Genomic DNA, 22,359 nt, shown 5'->3' on the forward strand with positions numbered 1-22,359 from the left:
TAAGACACCCAGTAAAACCGGATTTTGGATAAACATTAAATACAGTAATCTTTTAGTATGTTCCATGCAATATTTGGGACATACATATACTCAAAATTGTTATTTATCTGAAATTCTACTTGAATTGGGTGTCCTCCATTTTACCTGACAAACCTTTCTCTATGGTAGGTAGCCTGTCTGTTTTAATGCCTTCTCTTATTGTTTCCCTGGAATTTTTCACTGTTAGAAATTCTGTTTATTATCTGACTCTCCCCCACCCAACTCAATTAAGTTCCATGTGGGCAAAATCCAGCTGTCTTGTTCACAACTGCATCTTCACAATAATAGTGCCTGACACATAGATGCTCAATAAATATTTGTTATAAGGGTAAGGGTAAGAAAAACAAAAAGCTGAGAGAAGTTGGTAATACCTCCTTGGCATATTGCTAGCCAGAAGAGAGACGGCCCACCCGAAGTTTTCAAACGCTATATGTTTAGGAATACTCTAAGTTTCTTAATACTTAGGAAGCTCTTTCATGATTTCTACATTTAGGGGTACAGTGGAGGACGGAAGAGGCACCGCGTGGCCTGCCCGTCAGAAGACTCCTAGTAGAATCCTAAGACCCTAGATGTGCAGACTGGGGGGAAGCAAAGTCTGAATGAACTAAAAAGCCTTTTTGATTTGGTTTGCAACGAATCAAATGAGAAAAAATACACTTGAATGAAAGAGCAACATTATCTGCATACTGAATGGGGTCAGAGGCAGCGCACTTCCCTTTCCTCTTCCTCCATGGTAAAATCCGTGTAACTTTAAGGGCTGGCTTTAGTGTTAGGTTCTGGAAAGTGCGACCCTGATCATAAGGGAAGTTACCCTTGCACATGCACACAAAGAGCATAGAGGGGTGGATGGGGATAAAGTTAAGACAGAAGAAATCAAACTTGTCCTGGGTCCAGGACGCAAAGAGGCTGAGGTAGCTGTGTTCAGCCTTAGAATTCGGTGGGGCTCACGGATCGGTGTGGACGCTCGGCGCCCATGGGGCCCTCCGGGGCTCATAGACTCTACTTCGACTCACTTTGTGGGACCCAGAGATCGCCGGCTCATTCAGAGTCCGCCTAGAGCTAGCTGCGTGGGCAACAGTGGCCTGATCCCCAGGAGCGAGCTGGCTCTGGGCCCTACCCAGCTCCACTCGGCTCTTGCCTACCCTCCCACCCAGGAGCTAGAGGATGGTGCTGGGTTGCTCAGCCAGGGCTGCTGGTCCCCGACGTCCTCAGCTGGACGCGCAGGTTGGTGTGAGCCGCGTGCGCGCGGAGTTAGGAGGCTGCGGCCCGCGCCGCTGACAGGTGCTGCCCGGAGGGCGCGGGTGCGGTCCTGGCGCAGCTGGACGCGCACGCCCCAGTGCGCGCAGCTTCCAGATCTCGGAGCCGGCGAAGAGAGGGAACCAGGGCGCGGCCTAGGAGGGTCCCGGGGACTGGAGCCGCGGAGTTCCGAGCTAGAAACTTTGCAGGCGCAGCGGCGGGGACTCCGTGACAGCGTCAGCCCAGCCCGGCAGGTGCAGGAGGGAAGAGGCGGCGCCGGAGTCCCGCGGCCAGAGAGCCCCGGTGGTGGCGGCGGCATCTTTCCTCCGAGCTGGCCTGAAGTCGCCGGGCACTCCCGGCTCTGCTGCTGTGCCCGTCGCCGCCACCACCGCCACCACCACCGCCACCACCACCACCGCCACCGCCGGGCTCCAGGAGGAGGCGCAGCCGAAGAGGGCGGAGGAGAAGCAGGAGGAGGAGGAGGAAGGAGGAGGTGGAGGATGGAGCCCCGGGCTGCCGCGGCGGGCGAGCCGGAGCCGGCGGCGGCGTCGGCGTCCTCCTTCCAGGCCCGGCTCTGGAAGAACCTGCAGCTGGGCAAGAGCAAGGGCGGCGGGCGCACGGGGGCTCCGGAGCGGCGCACTGCACCCACCCCGTCGCCCTCCCCGCCGCCCCCGAGGGGCTCGCGGGACGCGCTGGCCGGCGTGGGGAGCACCGGCAGCAGGTGGAGCGGCTTTAAGAAGCGGAAGCAAGTGTTGGACCGAGTCTTCTCCTCCTCTCAGCCCAACCTGTGCTGCTCGTCGCCGGAGCCCCTGGAGCCTGGCGGCACCGGCAGAGCAGAGCCGGGGTCTACGCTACGCCGCCGGATCCGCGATCATTTGCTGCCTGTGGCTAAGGGGTCCGCGGCCGCCGCGGGGACACCCGGACTGACGCCTCCTGGCGGACGTTCTCCAGACTCGGCTCCCTCGTCGTCCTCCGCCTCATCCTCCCTGTCCTCCTCTCCCCAGCCACCCCCCAGGGGTGATCGCGCCCGAGATGCTGATGCACGGCGTCGGGGTCCCGGGGTGCACTTGTGTCACCAGAAGAGCTCTTCTCTCCCGGGCACCGCATGCCTGGGGCAGCTGCTGGAGTCGCCGCCACAGCCACCTCCTCCCGCAGCGCCAGCGCCGGGCCCCGCCGAACCCCAGGCTCCCGAGACAAGCGAAGAGCACCGCAGCAGCCAGGTGAGTGCCAGGTGGCGCGGCCCGGGGACCAGGTGCGCGGGGCCACGCCTCTGGCTGCAGGCGATCGCTGCCATGGGAACTGGTTTGCGTGTGTGTGTGTGTGTGTGTGTGTGTGTGTGCGCGCGAGTGACCAAATAGATGGAATTCGGGAAGAAAACATACCTCTCCTGTTAAGTAACGATAAAGAGCTCTGGCTTGCACCCTGACTTGACGTTTGATAGGAATGACACCTGTCTCCAGAAGCAGTGAGAGTAGCGTAATGAACAGCCAATGAAAAGTTAGATGTAGAGTGGGCACTTTTTCGAGGTCCCCCGGAACACGCCCAGCTGAGTTTCATCTTGTCAAAAGGAAAAATCAACTTCAAAGACTTAGGGAAAGAAATCACAACTGCATAGGGGATGTGGAAGGGACCCGGTTGGAAGGGAATGGCTAGCCGGAGGAAATAGAAATGAAAGTGAGGAACTGGTGTGTGTAAGGTCATGCGATAAGGGAATATTGTCGCAAATGTCTGCTTGTTTCCTTCGCATTCCCTTTTAAAAACTTCCTGCTGAGGGTCGTTGTGTGAGCATCTTATTATGTTCCTATGACCCCGTTTAAGTTTAAATAGTTCTCGGAAGCACTTGCTTTGAGGTTATGCTGCTTTCATATCGTGTTGCCTCTACTCAGATAAGAATAAAAAATTTTTTATAGAAAGTTTTACTTGTTGGATCCACAAGGCGTCCCACCAAGCTACTGCTTTAAACTCCCTCCGTTTTTAAAAGGGAGTGCTGTGTTTATAAATGTTTATCAAATCATATTAATGTTAGAAAATATGCCATAAATTTTAGGTCTCTGAGAAAAGCTAAATAACTTTTTTCTCTCAATGCATCTTAGTTTATTTAAACTCTCTCATTATTTTGATTCTGATTGTGTTAGGTGAATGATATTTGCATTAAAACTTAAATTAAGACATGTGTTAAAGGATTAGATATGGGAATAGAAGAGTTTTTAGTTGAATACTTTTATAGTTTATTTGGTTTTTTTGTTAGTGTGGTTTCTGAAAATAAAAATGTATATTTTGTTTGCTTAATAAACATGATTGTTTCTAATAAGCAAACAGTGTCCTAGCAACATTAAGGAGAGAGATGTCTAAATAAATTTACCTTTCCTGTCATCTTGAATGTTGGATAAGACCTGGTTTTGATTTTAAAAGTCAAGTGAAAAGTTTTGAGTGTGTGTGAAATCCTAATGTAAGTGAATTTTGGAGTTGGGGGGACTATTTCAACATTTTGTTTTTCATAACTTTCTATGATGGATATTAGAGTAACAAATAATCATTGGATTATTTTGGAAGTTATCATATGATTGTGAATGTTAAGTCATTTTGCAGTTCACTGAACTAAGATATTTTAAATACAAAAATAGAGTTCCAAATTCATCTTTATGTTTTTACCAAAACATTTCCTGAAACTATCAATTTTTATTTAAAAAATATTACTACATTATGTAAATGTGTACATTGTATACAAGAGATATAAACTTATTTTGGAGAAGAATCTAAGTTAACATTGTTGTGTGTGCCTTCACCACATGCTGGACACTCTACACTCTTATAAGATTTTATTTTTCAGTACTGGGGCTTGAACCATTCCACTGGTCCTATTTTTTTTTTTTTGAAGAGTTTTTCCAGATAGGATCTCAAGGAACTATTTGCCCCTGCTAGCTTTGAACTGCAATCCTCCTGATCTCTTTCTCCTAAGTAGCTAGGATTGCAGGCATGAACCACCTGCACCTGACTAAATTTAATCCTTACTGTACTGCTGTGCCATAGAAGCTCTTGCAGTTATTTTGTAGATTTGGAAACCAATGCCTAAGAGAAGTTAAATGAGGCTTCCAGGATTACTTGGTTAATAAGTAACACAGAGCTGCTTGTATGTGTCAGTCTCCAGAATTCTTCCCATAATTACAATTACCCTTGACAATTTTTAAAACTTTAACGTTTTTAAGATGACTTTGTCCTGATTGATTAATTCTGGAAACTTGCAAGTTTGCATGCATTCTAAAGTTTTTCCCTTCATCCCTCCATATAGCCAATTCTATAATGGATTAGCTATATTAATTTCTAATTTATGATACATTGTTGCGTATCATATCACATTTGCCATGATACTGTTAATAACAATGCAGAATTCTAGAGAAAGTTTTCATTAAAGCATTCATAAATCACCAGTCTTTCGTAGACAGAAGAGGAATTTTTATAAGTTAAAGTACAGGTGAAAATCAAGAGGTGAAAGGTGGGCCAGAGGCAGAAAGAATAAAAGCCTTGAGGGGCTTGGCTGAAGCGAGGCATAGACCCAGGAAGAAGCACCAGTGTTGGTCCCCAGCCTCTGCTACTCATGGTGCCTTGTTTTTGAAAACCTGGACCTGCAAGAGGACTTACTAAATGGTGCAGCAGCAGGCTCAGCTTTGGGGCACTCTGCCTGTCCAAGCTTCCTGCATCTCTATAGGGGCTTTCCTTGCCCTCCCAGCACCTCATCTCTAAGATACCTGGGATGGGGAGATACTCCTAGCACATGCAGGCTTATTCTATTTATGGGTTACCAGCACAAAGGGGTACCCGTAAAAGAAAATGATAAAAACATTTACTACATCTTTAGATTGCCTTTCTACAGGAGTTTTATTTCAAAGAAAGAAAGAAAATTCATAGGAAAAAGTGAACTCATTGCCAGTTCTTGAATTTTTCTGCTTGATCCTAGCATCGATCATGTTCCCCAACACTCTTCCAGTTCTCCACCCCCCAACCCAGCATTAGGCCTCAACAACATATGTGCCCATGTTCTGACACTGGGTAGAGATGGTAAGCAAAAGCAAAAAATCAGTTAGGACTGCTGGTGAAAGAGTCTTGGAAGTCACAGATGTCCAATGATGGAACAAACTCTGCTCCTTCCCGGGACCCTGCCAACCTTCTTGCTATGATGGTTTCTTTAGCCAAACACCTTTGAAACACATTACAGACTTCCTCATGCCTTGCTGCTGGGGTGTGCACACTGTTTAAAATGTTCTGCTTTGAGAATAAGAAAAATAAGAAAAAAGAACCCCTTTCTTCCCACCACTTGTGGTTCACGTGTTGGGCCATATTGTTACAGCAGATGCATTTCATTTTCTGCCAGAGTTAGGAAAGATCCTTTTCAATTTGTGTGCATATCAAAAATATGCCAATTTTATGTATTCTGTCTTGATGAGTTACTAAAATTATATTTTGCTGGAATCAGAAAGTCAGTATGCTGAGGAAAAGAGTGAGGAATGAAAATGCTATGGTTTTTGTATCTTAAAAAGCATGTAGTGTTTATGAATGTTAAACTTTTATTGTTTTTTTTCTTTTTAAAGTAAATTTTATCAAAATTGCTTTCACAGAGGAGAAAAAATATTTTTGAGAAGAAATAAGTGTAGGAATGTTTTGAAACATAGCAAAAGGAATATCCATGCATTGGGGTAAAATTACTAAGATAGTTATTGGACAAAAAGTGGAAAATATTTTTGATGATTAAGGCTATATGTAAAGTAAATCTTGCTTTGAACTTTAAAGAACACCTATATTTAAAAAAAAACCTGCTACAAAGTGTTATTTGGGTAAATTTTTGCTACCAGTTTTTCAGACATTTTAAATATTACTTCAAAGGCTGATCCTGGGGAGGGCACAGATTTTAAAAACATAATTCCTAGTTTAAATGTCTAAAATCACTAGCAAGTCTAATAATGTTAAAGTCAAGTTCCCCAAAGAAATTTTAGTTAACTTAATTTTCTGAAAATAAGTAAGCTCAGATATTGATTGGCCTTACTTCAGAAAGGACATCTTTTAAGTTCACTGTAAGAGAGGGCAGACGAGATCTTAGCGTGTCTTGAAGCGGAGTGTAACCTGGAGTGTGAGATGTGATGACTGGGGTCATCAATTTATTCCATAGAAAGAGAACAAGCAGTAAGAGGTTTACCTCGGAGTGGAATGTTCCCCTTTAACCTTTAATTGCTACACTGTGTATCTGGCCGATTTGTACAAACGAGAGTGTTAGCATGCTACAGATGTAAGATATTGGCTTAACATGTCAAGTATTAGCTATTGCTATTGTGGCTGTGGATATTATTGAGCAGGATACTCAAGTTTTGTGACTCCCACCGTTACAAGTAAGTGAATGGTTAAAAAACAGTTCACAGGAGCTGTGCCAGTTTTTTTCACTTAGCTTAAGATGTGATTTATTTTACTTGCTGTGGTGGCAAGAGTAGCCCAAGATTAACCAAGGTAGTACTGCTACTATCACAGCTTCTCACGGTAGTAAAAAAATCTTGTATAACTTTTAGCAAGTGTGTATGCATTGTCATGGGAAGAAAAGAATAAGTTCTTTGAGGAAGGAAACAATTAATAGAGTCATAAAAAAGAGAACAAACATCCTCCCCTTTTTTCTTTTTGTCATTGTTTGGAAGTAGATGATTTCACAAATTAAAGACTAGTAATTTGTCTTTGCTGTTCCGAGGAAACATGTAGTGTAGTTTCTTTGCTCCTAATAATTATTAAAACATTTGTCAACCTAAATTAATGACGAGCAAATAGTATGTCTAAGTAACTTTGTAAGCATTGATGATATCTGAAGATTTAGGTCCATGTTAATTTTTTCAGTGATCCATATCTATTTATAATGTCATAGCAGTTTTGTCTATTTTAGATAGGCAAAAATTATATTTGTGAAATGAGAAAGTCTGTTTTGGCTTTTATTTTTTCACTATTGAAAAACTTTGTGGAATTACACATTTGCCTTACTGACAAACTAAGCATCTCAATGAAACCACTTCTTGAAACCAAGGGTCATTATTTGAACAGACTTTGGGGGGGGGGTTGTTTAATGTAGATAAGTAGATCTTATCCTTGAACTTGTAGTGTATAAGCTTGCTGATTTCCATATAATCAGAGTAAACAATACCTATATATGGCATGTTTACATTTCTGTAAAGTTAGTTATTGAATTAAAGGTGACAACTCTTTTCTCATGTCATTTGTTTAGTTGGCAAATAATCGTTACTGTGTTTGTGGTTTTTTGATTTTTTGGTATCATTGAATATATTGTCTATTCTTCTGCATCATTAACTTTATGTGCCATTTTAATTTCCTTGCCACCATCAACCTTTTCTTCTAAATCACATTGCTTTTTAAAATCAGGTGTGGGAAGTGATCTTTCCCTCAACAATTCAAGATTTAATACAAATATATTTTCTCTTCTAATATGTGTCAGTTTCTTATCAATAGGAACTTGTTTTTCTAGCAGAGTATCAGGCCACAATTTCCATAAAGTTTCCAAATATTTGTATTTGACTTTAGTCTGAGTGTAACATGCAAAACTTTATTTTTAATATAATCAGATTTAAAAGTCCCACAAACTGCCTTCTTCACAGATCAACTTTTCCTGTGAAATCTCTTTTGAGATATTTTATACTAGACTTATTTACCATTCTCATGGGCCCTGGCCAATATGGAAAATTAGATGATAGACAAGTAGACTTCTGGACATTTTAAGATTATTAAATCTCTTTATCCATTAGTTTTATTTAGAAAGTCCCCTTTAATAGCAGCAATACGAACATATTTTGCTTAAGGCTGAGCTTAAGCACTTGCCTTACTGGCCGTGTTAGAGTAGAATTTGGCAAGCCTCTTGAATCAGTGCTGTAAAACAGTCCAGAGAAGACAACTTGATAAATGGTTGCTGAATGAAGGGATGAATGGACTACCTGGAGCTGTTCAGAGATAATGTCTCTGGAAAAGCTTCAGAATTGCTTTATGGTTGTGAAATGGAGCTCTTGCCTTCTTGGTTCCAAGTCCTTTTCAGCCTGGAAGATATATTTGACATTGTCCTTCCCTAGCAGGTGGCTCTGCTTTTCTCAGCCTAGACTGGTTCTTGTCCTCAGGCTTGGAGGGAAGACATGACACCTAATAAATGGCCACCATTTGTGCTCACTTGGAGGATGGAGGAGATAGTCCTATTTGAGACCTCTGACTCCTTGATGTATTTTTTGGAGCTGGTCTCTGATTTGGGAATCTGATTTTCGTACCCAAGTCTCTGATACTGCACCTGCAAATCTGGATTCCTGATGCCTCCTTGCATAGTCTTACTCAGTTAAGCTCTGAATCTTGAATTCTTCTTGGACCTTAGCTCAAGATACCTTCCTGCCTTCTTTACTGCGCCTCCCCCTGCAACCCATCTCCTCATCCTGCTCTTTGAATTTAACACTTGTCTCTGTATCCCATACCCATCATTTGAGAGATGTTTCTTAAGTTCCCTCTCCTCTCAGTCGCAACTCAGATTAAAATCCCAGTTCAGACCACGAATCCTGGTCCATTCTGCTGCCTCTTCAGTGATGAGTAGATGAAGCAAAGATCAGACAGTTGGCTAGTTGTTTTTCACAGCTGAGCCTCACAATAAAATGCCAAAATTTCTCTCTAGAAAGTCTGCATTGCTGGTCAGCTGCATTGCATTAGACTGAACTGCAGTTAAATTTTCTTCCTGCTTTATTCTTTCTCCTTAATATTGTTCTACCCTCCCTCCACTTTCTCTCTGTTTGAAAAACTTTATTTTTGTAACTAACCACCAAGCATCCAGAGTAGTATGCCATCTCACAAAGCAGCCAATAGCCTCATTTGGCTATTGAGTTCTGGAAATGTGGCCAGTTAGAACTGAGATGTGCTATAAATATAAAATGATGCACACAATGAATTTTGTAAACAGTGTAAAGAAAGGAGTATAAAATATATCATTATTAAACTTTTATATTGGTTGCATGTTGCAGCAATGTTTTTGGATATATTAGGTTAAACTAAATATAATATTAAAGTTATTATTCTGCTGTCCTTTTTAATTTTCAAAAATAGAGTGACTAGAAAATGTTAAATTACATATGTGACCCACATTTATATTTCTATTGGTCAGTACTGATTCAGAGCAGGGATTTTAAACACCAAACTCCAAAGTAAGGGCCATGAGTGAAAAGGGTTTGGTGGGGCCATGGTGAACCAGGGAGCCCACACTTCCTTGAAGGAGTAGGTGTTTCTCAGCTCTGGCTGATCATTGCCACTTGAGAAAGAAGCAGTGTAAACAGAGCATCTATATTTTTTTAATAGAACAATAGAAGCCCCAAACTTAGGTTTTTATGGAAGGTTCCCAGATTCTTGAATTTTAGACAAATAATTAATATATTTTTAAAAACATCACAAACCAAGTAAAACATATGTCTGAGCTGAATTTATCTATTAGTTTGAACTGACTCAGAGAGCTCATGCCTGTCTTCTCCCTTCTACTCTTCCTTACACCAAGGGCTAGAGATATGTTAGCTGGGCCATTAGCAGGTGTCAAAACGGCTTACAAATAATGGACTGAGTTTACTAGGAATTCTCTGGAGAAGTGGGGTGAAAGTCAGAAAGGCACTGTAGAAAAAGGAGATGTGGGAACAGGGGGAGTGGCTAAGAAACTTGCTTCTCTACAGGGGCTAAAAGAAAGTGATAGTAGGAGAACAAACACAATGTTGGAAGGGAGACATGAAGGTTTTTTAAAATGGAGATCATTATTCAGGGGTTTATGAGATGGAACCCATGAAGAGGCAGAGGCTGAAGACAAAGAAAAAGGGGATATAACTGATGGGGTAAGGTCCCTGTGGACATGGGTTGGTGTTAGTCCTACAGACCAGCAGGAGGTGACCTCCCTGAATCTTAAACCAGGAGAACTTCCCTCTGTCACTGCAAATGGAAGCAGGCAGTGGGAATGGAGGGAGGTCTATAGGTTTGGTGGCCGCAATCTGAGGACGTTCTACTTGATGGCCTCTGCCTTGTTTTAAAGTGTGACTAGGATTTGGAAACAGGAAAGAATATTGCTATAGGCATGGAGGAAAATAAGAAGTCCCTGTTTATGTAAGAACTAGGGAGTTAGTAATGGGCACAAAGCCTAAGGTGTGAGAAGAGCAGTACAGGAAGAGAAAGGTGAAAGTGAAACATGGCCAGATGTGGGGCTGTCCTGTCCAGTATGTTCTAGAGCACACGAGGGAGCCCTGGAGGTTGCTGAGCAGGGGATGATGAGGTCTAGATAAGCCTTAAGAGAGAAGCTGCAGTGGGACAGAAGACCATATGGAAGCCACAACGTCTCTGCGGGAGCCTGGAGTGGACAGTGGCTTGATATTGGTGATGGAAAGATGGAAATGTAGAGAACGGATTTTGTCTGGACTTTCAGGAGAATGGAGAGTGGAAAGAGTTAACTGCAGTATGTTTTTCCTTCACTTATGCCTTTGATTTTTCCTGGTTCTCTTTAGAAATGCTTTTATGGGAAAGTCTTTTATTTTGGTGGGAGTGAGTTTTGAGTTTGCATTTATGCAGAATGGTTGAGGGTGCCAGACTCCTGAGTGCTAAATTGTTACTTATTTATAGTGAGAAGTTCTATTCTTTTAGTTTGCTTGCTTGCTTACTTTGTTTTGTTGAGACAGAGTCTTTCTATGTTGCCTGGACTGGCCTAGAGGCCTAGAACTCACTATGTTCTTACTAGAACTCACTCTCAAGCTATTCTTAAATTCCAGATCCTCCTGCCTCAGTCTCCTAAGTATTGGGATTACAGGCATGTGTTTCTACATCTGGCTTTCTGGCTGCTATTCTTGATAGTTATATTGGACTCTTCAGAATAAAATAATCCTCCTCTCTACAATGTTAGGTACGATATGTGGTAAGTATCGATGAAGACAGGATAAACATGTTTGTTTTAAAAAGATCAGGTAAAACAAGAGAGCTTCCTACATATCCCCTAATCACCTGAACTCTTAAGATGCTTGATTCTGACACTTGATGCCAGAATGGCTAAAGTATTTGGAGAAATAATCTCAATTAAGAGTCTGGAATATAGGGCTCTGTTCAAAATTTTCATTCTTAACCAAGGCTTGAAGTGTGTTAAAATATGCATTCTCTCTCGGATACAAGGTTGATCTATGCGAAGCACATGGCCAATTTCTGAAAATTGCCAACAGATACTCTCTCAAAATAGAAATAATATTCTATGTGGACCCTTAAGCCATATTTTACTCTTGTTCTTTTATTGAAATATAGAGTAGCTTTTGATAAAAGAAGAATTCAGCATTTTTTATAGCTGCCTTTGAGTATTTTCACCACACCAAATTAGAAGTCTGACTGTTTTCCAAAATATCTTTTTGGATTGGAATAGATTTTGGAGACAAGTTCTGTGTCACCACAGAGCTGTTGCCAAGCCTCATGCGTCCTTGAGGGATGAAAGTCCCTGAATCAGCAGGGGCCGTGCTGTCTCTGGCTGAGAGCAGACACGGGCTGCTTCTTTATCCCTTTATCCCTTCTTTGTTTCTTTCTACTTTCATTTGTTTCACTTTCATCATAACAATTTTTTCTTATTGTTAAATTTTAATAGATATAGTTGTATAGATTTATGAGCTTCAGTGTTATAATTTGACACAATGTGTAATGACTAAATCAGGATAATTAGCATTGGTCATTTCTGTATTGGGAACATTTGAAGTACTCTCTTCCAAAAATTTTGAAATACATAAGAAATTCATGTTAACTATAGTCAGTCATCCTGTTTGTTAGAGAGCACTAGAACTTATTCCTTATATCTAATTGTAATTTTGCACCTGTTAAATGACTTCTCTCTATCCCCACTTCTCCTTTATTGTTCCAGGTCTTTGGGAACCATTGTTTTACTCTCAACTTCTATGAGATCAACTTTTTTAGCTTCCATAACTAATATCATGTAGCACTTGCCTCCTGTGCCTGGGTTGTTTACTTAATGTAATATCCTACAGGCTCATCCAAATGACAGACTTTTCTTCTTATTTATGATAAATTAATATTCCATGGTGTATATGTGTACAGCTCACATTTTCTTTATACATTCATTAATTGAAGAAAGTCAGAGGTAAGGGGCAGTGCAGGAGTCTAGCCATGATTATAACTTTGCCTGGCTATGTCCAGCTTTGCATGCATGCCAGTTCAACTCAACAGTTTTCAAGAAAAAAGAAGTTTGACCATTTGGATCATTCCCCATAGCCAATTTGTCACCTTTGGCCTATGAGGCAGCATTCACTTACTCTTTACTCAGGTTGGTGCTTTTCTGTTTTCCTTACTTTCTCTGTGGAAATAAGTGAATAAGACATAGGGGAGCAAGCAGAGATGGAAGGGGACTGACAGTTGACAGTTTCCCCATGACCTTTGCCTCTGGGCAGAGCAAGATGGAGGTTTGTAAGGCATTCTTATACCTTTTCCTGTCTATCTGACATTTTTTACTTGCTGTGGCTTCAACTTTTTTCCTCCTAAGCATTTGCCAGAAATGAGGAAGAACTATATGGAAGTTGCCATCACAGGATCTTTGTGTATTCTGGATGACAAATCTTGGTTTATTTATGTCTGTCACAGGACTAGGCAGGTGGTATATTATTTAGTGTGCTCTTGCTGGCTTGCCTTTCAGCTACTTCACTTCTTTTTTTTTTGCTTGGAGAATGAGCAGGGAAAATAAATAAAGGGCAGTGAAGTGATGCTTTATTTATTGTAGTTTTTTTTTATGGTGAAGTATAAATCATGGTTCCTGTGGTGTTTGTGGCATTTTGTGTTGCTTTGGCATATAGTTTACATATACATGTGTACATGCACACACATAGGTACACACACACAAAGCATGCCTTCACCAGACATGGTTTATGTATATACCTACTCTCCCATACATTGCATTTTCCACTAAAGCCCAAGAAAACCAGAATTCCAATATTCTTTCCCTTTTATATTTAATCATCCTCTTCTACCTGAAAGTACTAAATTTCAATGACCGTATAATCTATACAACTGGTTTAAGTTTATCTAGTTTGAGTAAATGTGCATAACTGGTTCAGACAAAGAGAAAAGTAGAAGACCAGCACTTGTGGTTTACTATGGGGTGTGTCCAGCAAAGGAAATGAATAATACTATTTTGAATTTAAACTGATGCATAGGGAATACCTTTTCTTCAGCAGCATGATCTTTCTCCAAATGCATCATACTTACAGCACCTTAGAAGAGAGTTCATTGAGTTATTCTCTAACCCTTTCAAACTCATATGTCAAGTAACGAATATCTCTCAACAGAATTTTCAAGCCTGGCCTGGCTTTACCCTGATCAAATAATCCTTATGGATAAAAAATGGGGAGGTATTTGCAGAGTCTGTTTATTGATATAGTTCATCTTTTCTAATTAGAGGAGAGGTAATTTCTTTAGGATTATAAGGATATATCGTCATAATTACAGAAGCTCATCTTCACATATATCAAAATAAGGGCTGGCAAATCACTGAATGAGATTCAAATGATTTGGGACAGCCAAGCCTTCGCTTCTGGTGGCTGCTTAGAGAATGTTCTATTTTCTGTTAATGTTGCCATGTTAACGTCTCTCAATGGTTCCACTTGAAATATATTTCTTATATTATTTTGCTCCTTTATTCATCCTCTTAATTGTCTCCAGATTATATCCTAAGTGTTATATTTACAAATTCATGTTTCATATTTTAAACTCTATTTCCTTTTAAGGAGTATGAATCTAACGTGAAATTCAAATACTGTTTGTTGCTAGAAATTTTTGCACTGTCTAGTTTTGCCTACTTGTGTATGAACTTCTATGCAGTGGTGTCTATTTTGGTGAGCTTTGTTTTTTACTATCCTGCCTTTGAACTAATTGCTATTAAATCACAATGCACTTTCTGTCCTCTAAAGCCCTGTGAAGTGAGGTCTGTAATGCTGATTGAGTTCCTCCCAGCCCACCCACACCTGGGCTTTCTGCTCAGTTGTGCCATCTCACCTTCAGCCTGAGGTCAAGCAGCATGTGGCCTCTTACCTGGTACCATTTTAAAATGACACTTTATATCTAATAATAATAGCTAAACACACACACACACTTACTATGTATTGAGTACTACTACAAGTGCTTTATATACATTTACTCATTTATTTACTGTAACACTTAGGTTGATTGTCTTTTGCATTTCCCACATGAGGAAACTGATTTTAGAAGATTAGCTGACTTGCAAAGGAACACATCAATAAGATTTGGATCCAGATCTCTGTCATCAGCATCTGTGCCCCAGTACACTACAAAGTAGGGGTGTCTGAAGCACCTTGTGCCTGAATTACCAAATTTAGGAAATGTAATCTCAAATTTGGATTGGAGTTTCAAAGCCTTGTCTTCCTGCCAATCTTTGTAGTGATATTAAAGCCATTCTTTGCCCCTGCCATTTTCTTCCCAGCTTTCTATTTTAAAAAATGATCGTAGGCCAAGTAAATTTAATTCAAATACATTTAGCGTAAAGATTAGAAGATTTTGGAGTCAGATTTAATCCCGGCTCCATTACTTACTACTTACTGGTGGTAAGCTGCACAAGACGCTCTTTGCTTGCTAGAAAAAGATGTGTAGCTACCAGCTTTTAAATGACAACTGTACTTTAAAAAATTCTTCCTCACCAAGTACCCTGCTAGCTCATCCTCATTGTTTTTGTCATTGGTATTATTATTAGAAACATGTTGTAAATTATAAGATACCTATGGTCACTCATTTTCTGTCTTCTGTAGGCTCATTTCTCTCATTAATGCTTTCAAGGCCCCAAAATGATACAGTATGAGGGAAAAGAAATGAAACAGACGTGTCTGCTAGGCATTTCTTATGAAATATCTCAAGTAATCATTAAAGTTATGCACATCTCATTTAAACCTCACAGCAGTTTTGGGAAAGGCAGTGTTAGTTGTGTTTAGACAATGGAAATTCTTAGAGGGGCTAAGTAACCTTTCCGCGGCCCTCGTTCTGTCCATAGGGAGTGGCAGAGCTGGAGTATTTATAGACTTCTGATCTCTACCAAGGTTATCATCGCCAAGAGGCTCACAAGCTCTAGCATCAGTGAGGCCACATCAGGGCACCATGGCAAGGCTGGTGACTGGTGCCCAAACCCCCAAACCTGCGGCTCAGTGTTGAGCCTGGTTCTTCCTTAACACCAGTCTTGCTAATGGGTCTGAGTCTCAGCATTGCTTTGGAGACAACTAGTGGAAGATGCCATTATTAGTTGGAGAAAGTAACTAGCGGGTGGGAGTGGGTGGGTTTGTTTATTTGTAAGCTCACTTCAGAGATATCATAAGTGAATATTTTGCAGATCATTCTTGTGACTTTAATATTGGTATCATGACTTCAAATCAGTCTGCTAAACTCATTTGAAAAGTGAAGCCGTACATTCTGTAATCAGTGTATGAGTTAGCATCTCTGGAGACGAGCATCTAGTTACTTTTTAAAGATGGCTTTTGGGGTGTATTCCTTTACCAGTGAGAAGGTAGGAAATAAGATAATGTCTTCTGAATTTGGCAGAGCTTCTAATAATTCTTGGTAATAATATAGCATTCAAGTCTTAGTCTTTTGTTAGTAGAAGAACCAGGATTACCTCTCGTCTACTTCATAGACATTATTTCATTTAATCTCTGTGACCACTCTAAAGGAGCAGGAATTCTTAGCCTCATTTTATAGATAAATCAATAGAGGCTCAGGAGGTCTGTGGAAGTTTCCCAAGGTCATACAGTTGGTAAGCAGCAAAGCTGGGGTTTTGTATTTAAACGGCTGGCTTTAAAACTCTGAGTCTACTGCTATACAAGGGTTTCCACACATTGAAGAACTGGTAATTCTGCTCATGAGTATTGTCATGTAGCCATTTTCTAGATGTCTTAGAAATGGAAAAAGATTCAGTTAAAATGCTCAATTTAATGAAACACTCCCAGATGTATATGTATAGCTAGAAGATCTCCTTCCAATCTGGTATCAATGATTTTAGCAATTATTCTCTCTGCTTTTCTCTCTCCTTTCCTCATATATTTATGAAATATCAACCCTGTGGTAGATCTGGCAATTTCTGCTCTCATAGCTTATGATCTAGTAGAATAAACTTCCATTACATTTTAAAGTAACACACAAATCATTGCCAATTAAAATTGAGATAAATGGTTCAGAGGATGCAGAGAACTAGAGGAATTGTAAGAGGTCCCAAGTTAATGTTGAAAGAAGAAGAGGGGCAAGGAAATTTTTCCTGAAGAAGAGACATTTAGGAAGAAATGTAGACCATGCATAGGAATGGCCAGATTTGGGGGGAGAAGAGGAAGTAAGAGATATGGCAGATAGCTCTAGGCAGAGGAATTCACAGCACCATGTTAGAGAAAGAATACTCTTTAAGCACTCTCTTTAGTAAGAGGGATGGGTGTGTGTTGAGGGATGAGTCTGTGATTGTTGGCAGGAACAGATTATATAGGACCTGTGGGTCATGGGGAGATACTGGAATTTTACAAGTACTCAAGCAGTATTGAGAGCCCAGATGCTCAGTCACAGAGAAGAGAGCCACCTTCAAAGTTCATGACTTTGTATTGAAAATAGTCTTTTCTTTTTTTTTTTTTTTTGGTCTGCTCTGTGTGGAACTACATTGTCCTCCCAGAGCTGTTTTGTAAAGAAATATGGAAGAAGGCTGGGCTATCCTTTCTCAGTTAGAGTACTTCTATAGAAATGGCTAATAGATGAAAATATCTCTACACATGGGAAAACATACTATTTTATTCTTCCTTTTGCTTTTTTATTGAGACTATTAGAACGTAAACGAAGACAGGGAAATGCAATCTAATGTCCCATTATCAGTGCTCAGGGGAGAGATTCTCACAGGTGGCACATTTCAGAGTCTAGGTGGAAATGGAAATTAGATAAAGCTCAGTGATCCAGATGTTACAGATGTGAAAACATATTTTTTGTGAACTTCCAACCTTTCTCCTGAAGCTAAGGTAGGGGAAAGAATGAAGAATTTTGAGAAGGCATTTCCTAAAGAAGAAAAAAATCTCTGTTGTTTATTAGCATAATTGTGGAGTGATTGGGAAGAGTGTGCTTGTTAAGTAAATCTAAAGCATGGAGAAAAAGATTTAAGTTTTCCATTTTCCCATTTCAGATATAAAATTTATTTCATATTTTTACGTATGGCCAATATTCACATCTTTCAAATAGCTATACAGCAATGCTCTAAAGTCAAGAAAGAAAGCTTAAAGTGTATAAAAACTCAACATTACATTTATTATGCTGCATTATAGGAGGACTAAAAGGAAACATAAAATTGCTCATGGAGACCAGTCTGCTAAACAATCAAACCTTAAGTGGTAACATAAGCCAGCCTACCTGCCACTCTGTGAAAACTCAGGGTATGGATTTGAGCAAGTGTAAATGCCAGAAATTTTACCAGCTATGCCCAAGTCAGATCTGCCAATCTGTGCAGTCAACTACAATGATGACCAACATCCGGCAACATGGGCTACTTACGCACCCAAGCGTCCTTCCACCTGGAGTAGGAAATAGCATGTAGTTGAAATTCTCAACCTCAAAAGCCATGCCCAGCAAGTTTGCACTTACATGTTCTTTATCTCCTATAATGGAAAACTGTGATGCGACCTTTGGTTTGTTTGTTTTGGTTCTTTATGTAACATTTTACTGGAGTCATAACCATGTAAACACAATACTCTTCAAATAGTAAAGGAGTTTAAAAAATTATTAGCATATTATTGTTGTACAGGGGAGACATTGTGACATTTACATAAGTGCTTAAAATACATCTTAATTAGATTTGCCCCCCCTTCAATTTCCTTTACCCCTCCTTTAAAACAATTTTGTTGTTTTATTTTCATACATGAGTACAAGATACTTCCACCACGCTCACCTTCCTTCACCCTTTCCTTATTCCCTCTCTGCACTCCTGGAAAGGACCTGTTTTATCTTCTTGTCCTTTTTTTTAAAAAAGAGACAATTTTGTGAGTTTATGATAGTTATACCAGGGGTTTCATTGTGACATTTTCTTATATATATGTATTATGCCTTGAATTGATTCATCCCCTCCATTGTTCTTCCCTCCACCCCAGTCCCCTTTTTATGGTGACTTCAACAGTTTTCAATGTTCTGTATTCTCACTTGTATAGAAATCACATCATCCATATCCATCCTCTTTACTTTCTTCATTTACCCTCCTCTTCCTGCTAGTAGAGCTCTCCCCTTAGCATAACCTGATTTACATTCCTGTCCTTCATTGTTGAGGTGTCTGTTTGTTGTTCAGTGGGATTTTTGCCTTTTTTCTTTTTACCTATAAATGTATTGTGCTTAAGTCAGTCTAACCCCTTCTACTATTCTTCCTCACCCTTTTCCCCCACCCTGTATTGTTCAACAGTATTCAATGGGTTTTGTTGTGTCTTGTTCTTACACAGATGTGGTATATTCCATTATTCATTCTCTATCATTCTTTCCCTCTCCCTTAGTCTCCTATAAGAGTCCCACTTTAGGAAGCATATTCTGTATATGCTTATATGTATATATGATAATGCTTGTATTTGTATTGGGTATATTTTCCACATATGAGAGAAAACATGTAACCTTTGTCTTTCTGAACCTGGCTAACTTCACTTAAGATGATGTTCTTCAGTTGTATCCATTTACCTATGGACAACATTTTGTTCCTTTTTCTGTCTGAACAAAATTTCATTGTATATAAATACCACATTTTCTTAATCCATTCATCAGTTGTAGGACATGTTGGCTGTTTCCATAGTCATAATCAAGTGAATACCATACTCTTCAAACAGTAAAGGGATTTGACAGTAATTTTAATTTTGTTTGGATTCCTAGATCCTATTCAGAAAGCAACAAATGTTGTGCCATTTTTCCCCTAACAAAACACAAATGTACCAAAATTGTGCATCATCCTTCAAGGAAGGAAGATCATGACTACCAACCCATGGAGTCCAGACCCCTGTTAGTACCCTTGTGATAAAAGGAAGACTCGGTAATAATTTTCAGGAAAATAAGATTGCCTCATTAGCTTGCAAAAATCAAAACCCAAGTCTAAATTTTCTTCTATGACCTTGTTTATTTATTTATTTATTTATCCTAGGACCTTGCAGAGTACATGGATTGATTCTTAAAAGGAAAAAATCTATAGATTGGCCTCCAAAGAAGAAATGCGAATGGGTCTAGAAATAAGCAGGTAGCCATGGCCTGTGGCATTTATTGGAAAGACTAGGATACAAGTCAGACTGTAGGATACAAGTGGGACTCTAATTTGATCTCAATTTGAATGTCTTGTTACTATGGAGCTGTTTTTTTTTCTCTTTATTTTTAATTTTTAAAAAATTTTTATTCATATGTGCATACATTGTTTGGGTCATTTTTCCCCCCTTTCCTCTGCCCCCTCCCTTACCCCCTTACTCCCTCCCTTACCCCCCACCCCCCTGCTACCAGGCAGAAACTATTCTTCCCTTATCTCTAATTTTGTTGAAGAGAGAGTATAAACAGTAATAGCAAGGATCAAGGGGTTTTGCTAGTTGAGATAAGGATAGCTATACAGGGAGTTGACATGCATTGATTTCCTGTACATGTGTGTTACCTTCTAAGTTAGTTCTTCTCGAGCTAACCTTTTCTCTAGTTCCTGGTCCCCTTCTCCTATTGGCCTCAGTTGCTTTAAAGTATCTGCTTTAGTTTCTCTGTGTTGAGGGCAACAAATGCTATCTAGTTTTTTGGGTGTCTTATCTATCCTCATACCTTCCTTGTGTGCTCTCGCTTTATCGTGTGATCAAAGTCCAATCCCCTTGTTGTGTTTGCCCTTGATCTAATGTCCGAATATGAGGGAGAACATACGATTTTGGGTCTTTTGGGCCAGGCTAACCTCACTCAGAATGATGTTCTCCAATTCCATCCATTTACCTGTGAATGATAACATTTCATTCTTCTTCATGGCTGCATAAAATTCCATTGTGTATAAATACCACATTTTCTTAATCCATTCGTCAGTAGTGGGGCATCTTGGCTGTTTCCATAACTTGGCTATTGTGAATAGTGCTGCAATAAACATGGGTGTGCAGGTACCTCTGGAGTAACCTGTGTCTCATTCTTTTGGGTATATCCCCTGAAGCTGTTTTCTAGAAGGTGATTTCTGTTTCTTTCCTATGTATTTTTATATATAGACTGTTCCTTGGGTCTGAACCACTGAGAAGCAAGATTCCATTGTCAGAGGATGTGATATCTAGTAGAAGCTCTCACTAGTGAGAGTTGACCTCTGTGGTCAACATCTACTGTTTATCAGCTATACACACAGGAAATCTAAAATCAGTTCTAGATTCTAGAGACACAGCTCCTGTCCTCTAGAGATTTTTTCCTCTTTGAGGAGATGGTGTATATGATATATATGTTTATCTTTCATGTCTAAAGAATAAGCATCACCACATCACACCATAGACATCCTTTCTCAGGAGATAAAGACAGAGGCTTAATTACCATTTGTTGAAGTTTTTTAGTCAATTGTTCAGTTGGTCTGGTTGGCACTAGTAGTAGTGAGTAGACCTTTGTCCTCTTAGCTTTCTCTGTTTCCATTCAACAATTTTGTAGTCATCTTAGAAATAAATGTGCTAAGAAATATAGATACTCACAGACTGTGGAGCTTTGTTAAAGTTAGAAGACAGTTCTCAAACCTGAGAAGTGGGTGATTCAGTGGCTATGGTCTGTGTTTGTGTGCTCTGGGCCTTGACATGCAAACTAAGCACAGGTCTATCCCCAAGCGCCTTGCTGGAAGCCTGATTCTCTGCTTCGGGAGCCTAGGAGAAAGGAACTGGGTAGAGTGGGGTGGAATATGAACACCTGCTGGAGAATGGATGCTTGGTGTGCCAGAAACAGTCTGGCCTTCTGTTAGGGTTGGCAGCACAGGCCCTGTCAGTACAGACAGGCTTAGGAGCTAAGGAGACATACGATACTTCCCAACATGATAATGGGGGTATTTGAGGAGAAATGAGTATGAATGCAGATGTCTTATGAGATGGATGGAATGGAACTCAGGCATCAGGAATGTCTTATTCAGGTTTTTATCTTGCAAATAATGGGATCCTTGAAGGAGAGCTTTCTGGCTCACACCTGAAAAGACCCAGGATAGCTGTATCCATGGCCCCCACAATGTCATCAAGTCTCTGTCTTTGTCTCTCTCTGTCCCTCCCTTCCCCTTCTTCCCTCCCTCCCTCCCTTCCTCCCTGCATTTTTCCCTGTCGCTCAACCACCACGTTTTTTTCCTTCATTCTCTCAGAGTTGGCTGTGGGCATCTTCTCTCTCGGATAGACTCTTTCTACATTGTGCCCCTAGTAGCTCTTATATGTGACATTGCTTCTCTGGGAAGATGAAGCCACTAAACAGATAGCTTTCTGATGAGCTTCTGCAAACTCACCAGTTCAGGAAACCAAGGACTGCCTGTACTTCATAGATAATATTCTCATAAGGTTTAGTTTTCCTAGACTTGCAGAATTTATGTCACATCTTTAAGTGGAAGGCCTAAAAGAGAGTCACTTGTAGTTACTTCTTTTGCTTCATATATTCTTTGGATATGGCAAATACCTTATGTGAAATCAAATTAAATAATATGATTTTTCTCTTAATTGAAGAAAAGTTTAAAATTTTTACACTACTAGGTATAAATAGGAATAGATGATATAGTATGACATATATTACCTTCATATTTAATTTTTTATGTTTACCAAACACTTTTACTATTTAATCTCATTAAAAGAATATCCATAATCTTTGTGTATAAAGGTTTTTGAGTTAAGCTTCTTTTTGTCCTTCTGAGAATTCCCCCCATTGTGACAAGTACATTTACAGGGACTTTATTTTTCAAGGTTAAATAGGCAGAGACAATGAGCTTCTCAAATATAGATATTCTCATTTGATTCCTGACCTTTTCATGTACACAGCCATCCACACAGTCCACCTTCAGGTTTTAGTGCTGAGGATTGAATTAGGAGTCTT

General features: G+C 40.2%; 1 protein-coding gene across 4 annotated transcripts in view; it reads left to right on the forward strand.

Annotated features, from left to right (window-relative positions):
• The first annotated feature begins 1,760 nt into the window (after positions 1-1,760).
• Mctp1 (multiple C2 and transmembrane domain containing 1) overlaps positions 1,761-22,359 on the forward strand; it is a 569,946-nt gene continuing 549,347 nt past the window's right edge. For all 4 annotated transcript variants that reach the window (XM_074077064.1, XM_074077065.1, XM_074077066.1 and 1 more), the window contains exon 1: positions 1,761-2,495. In XM_074077064.1, coding sequence (XP_073933165.1) covers positions 1,776-2,495 — 720 coding nt within the window. In that variant the 5' untranslated portion in view covers positions 1,761-1,775. The remainder of the gene's footprint in view (positions 2,496-22,359) is intronic.

The sequence above is a fragment of the Castor canadensis genome, chromosome 6, assembly GCF_047511655.1.
Source record: "Castor canadensis chromosome 6, mCasCan1.hap1v2, whole genome shotgun sequence".
In the NCBI taxonomy this organism is placed as follows: Eukaryota; Metazoa; Chordata; class Mammalia; order Rodentia; family Castoridae; genus Castor; species Castor canadensis.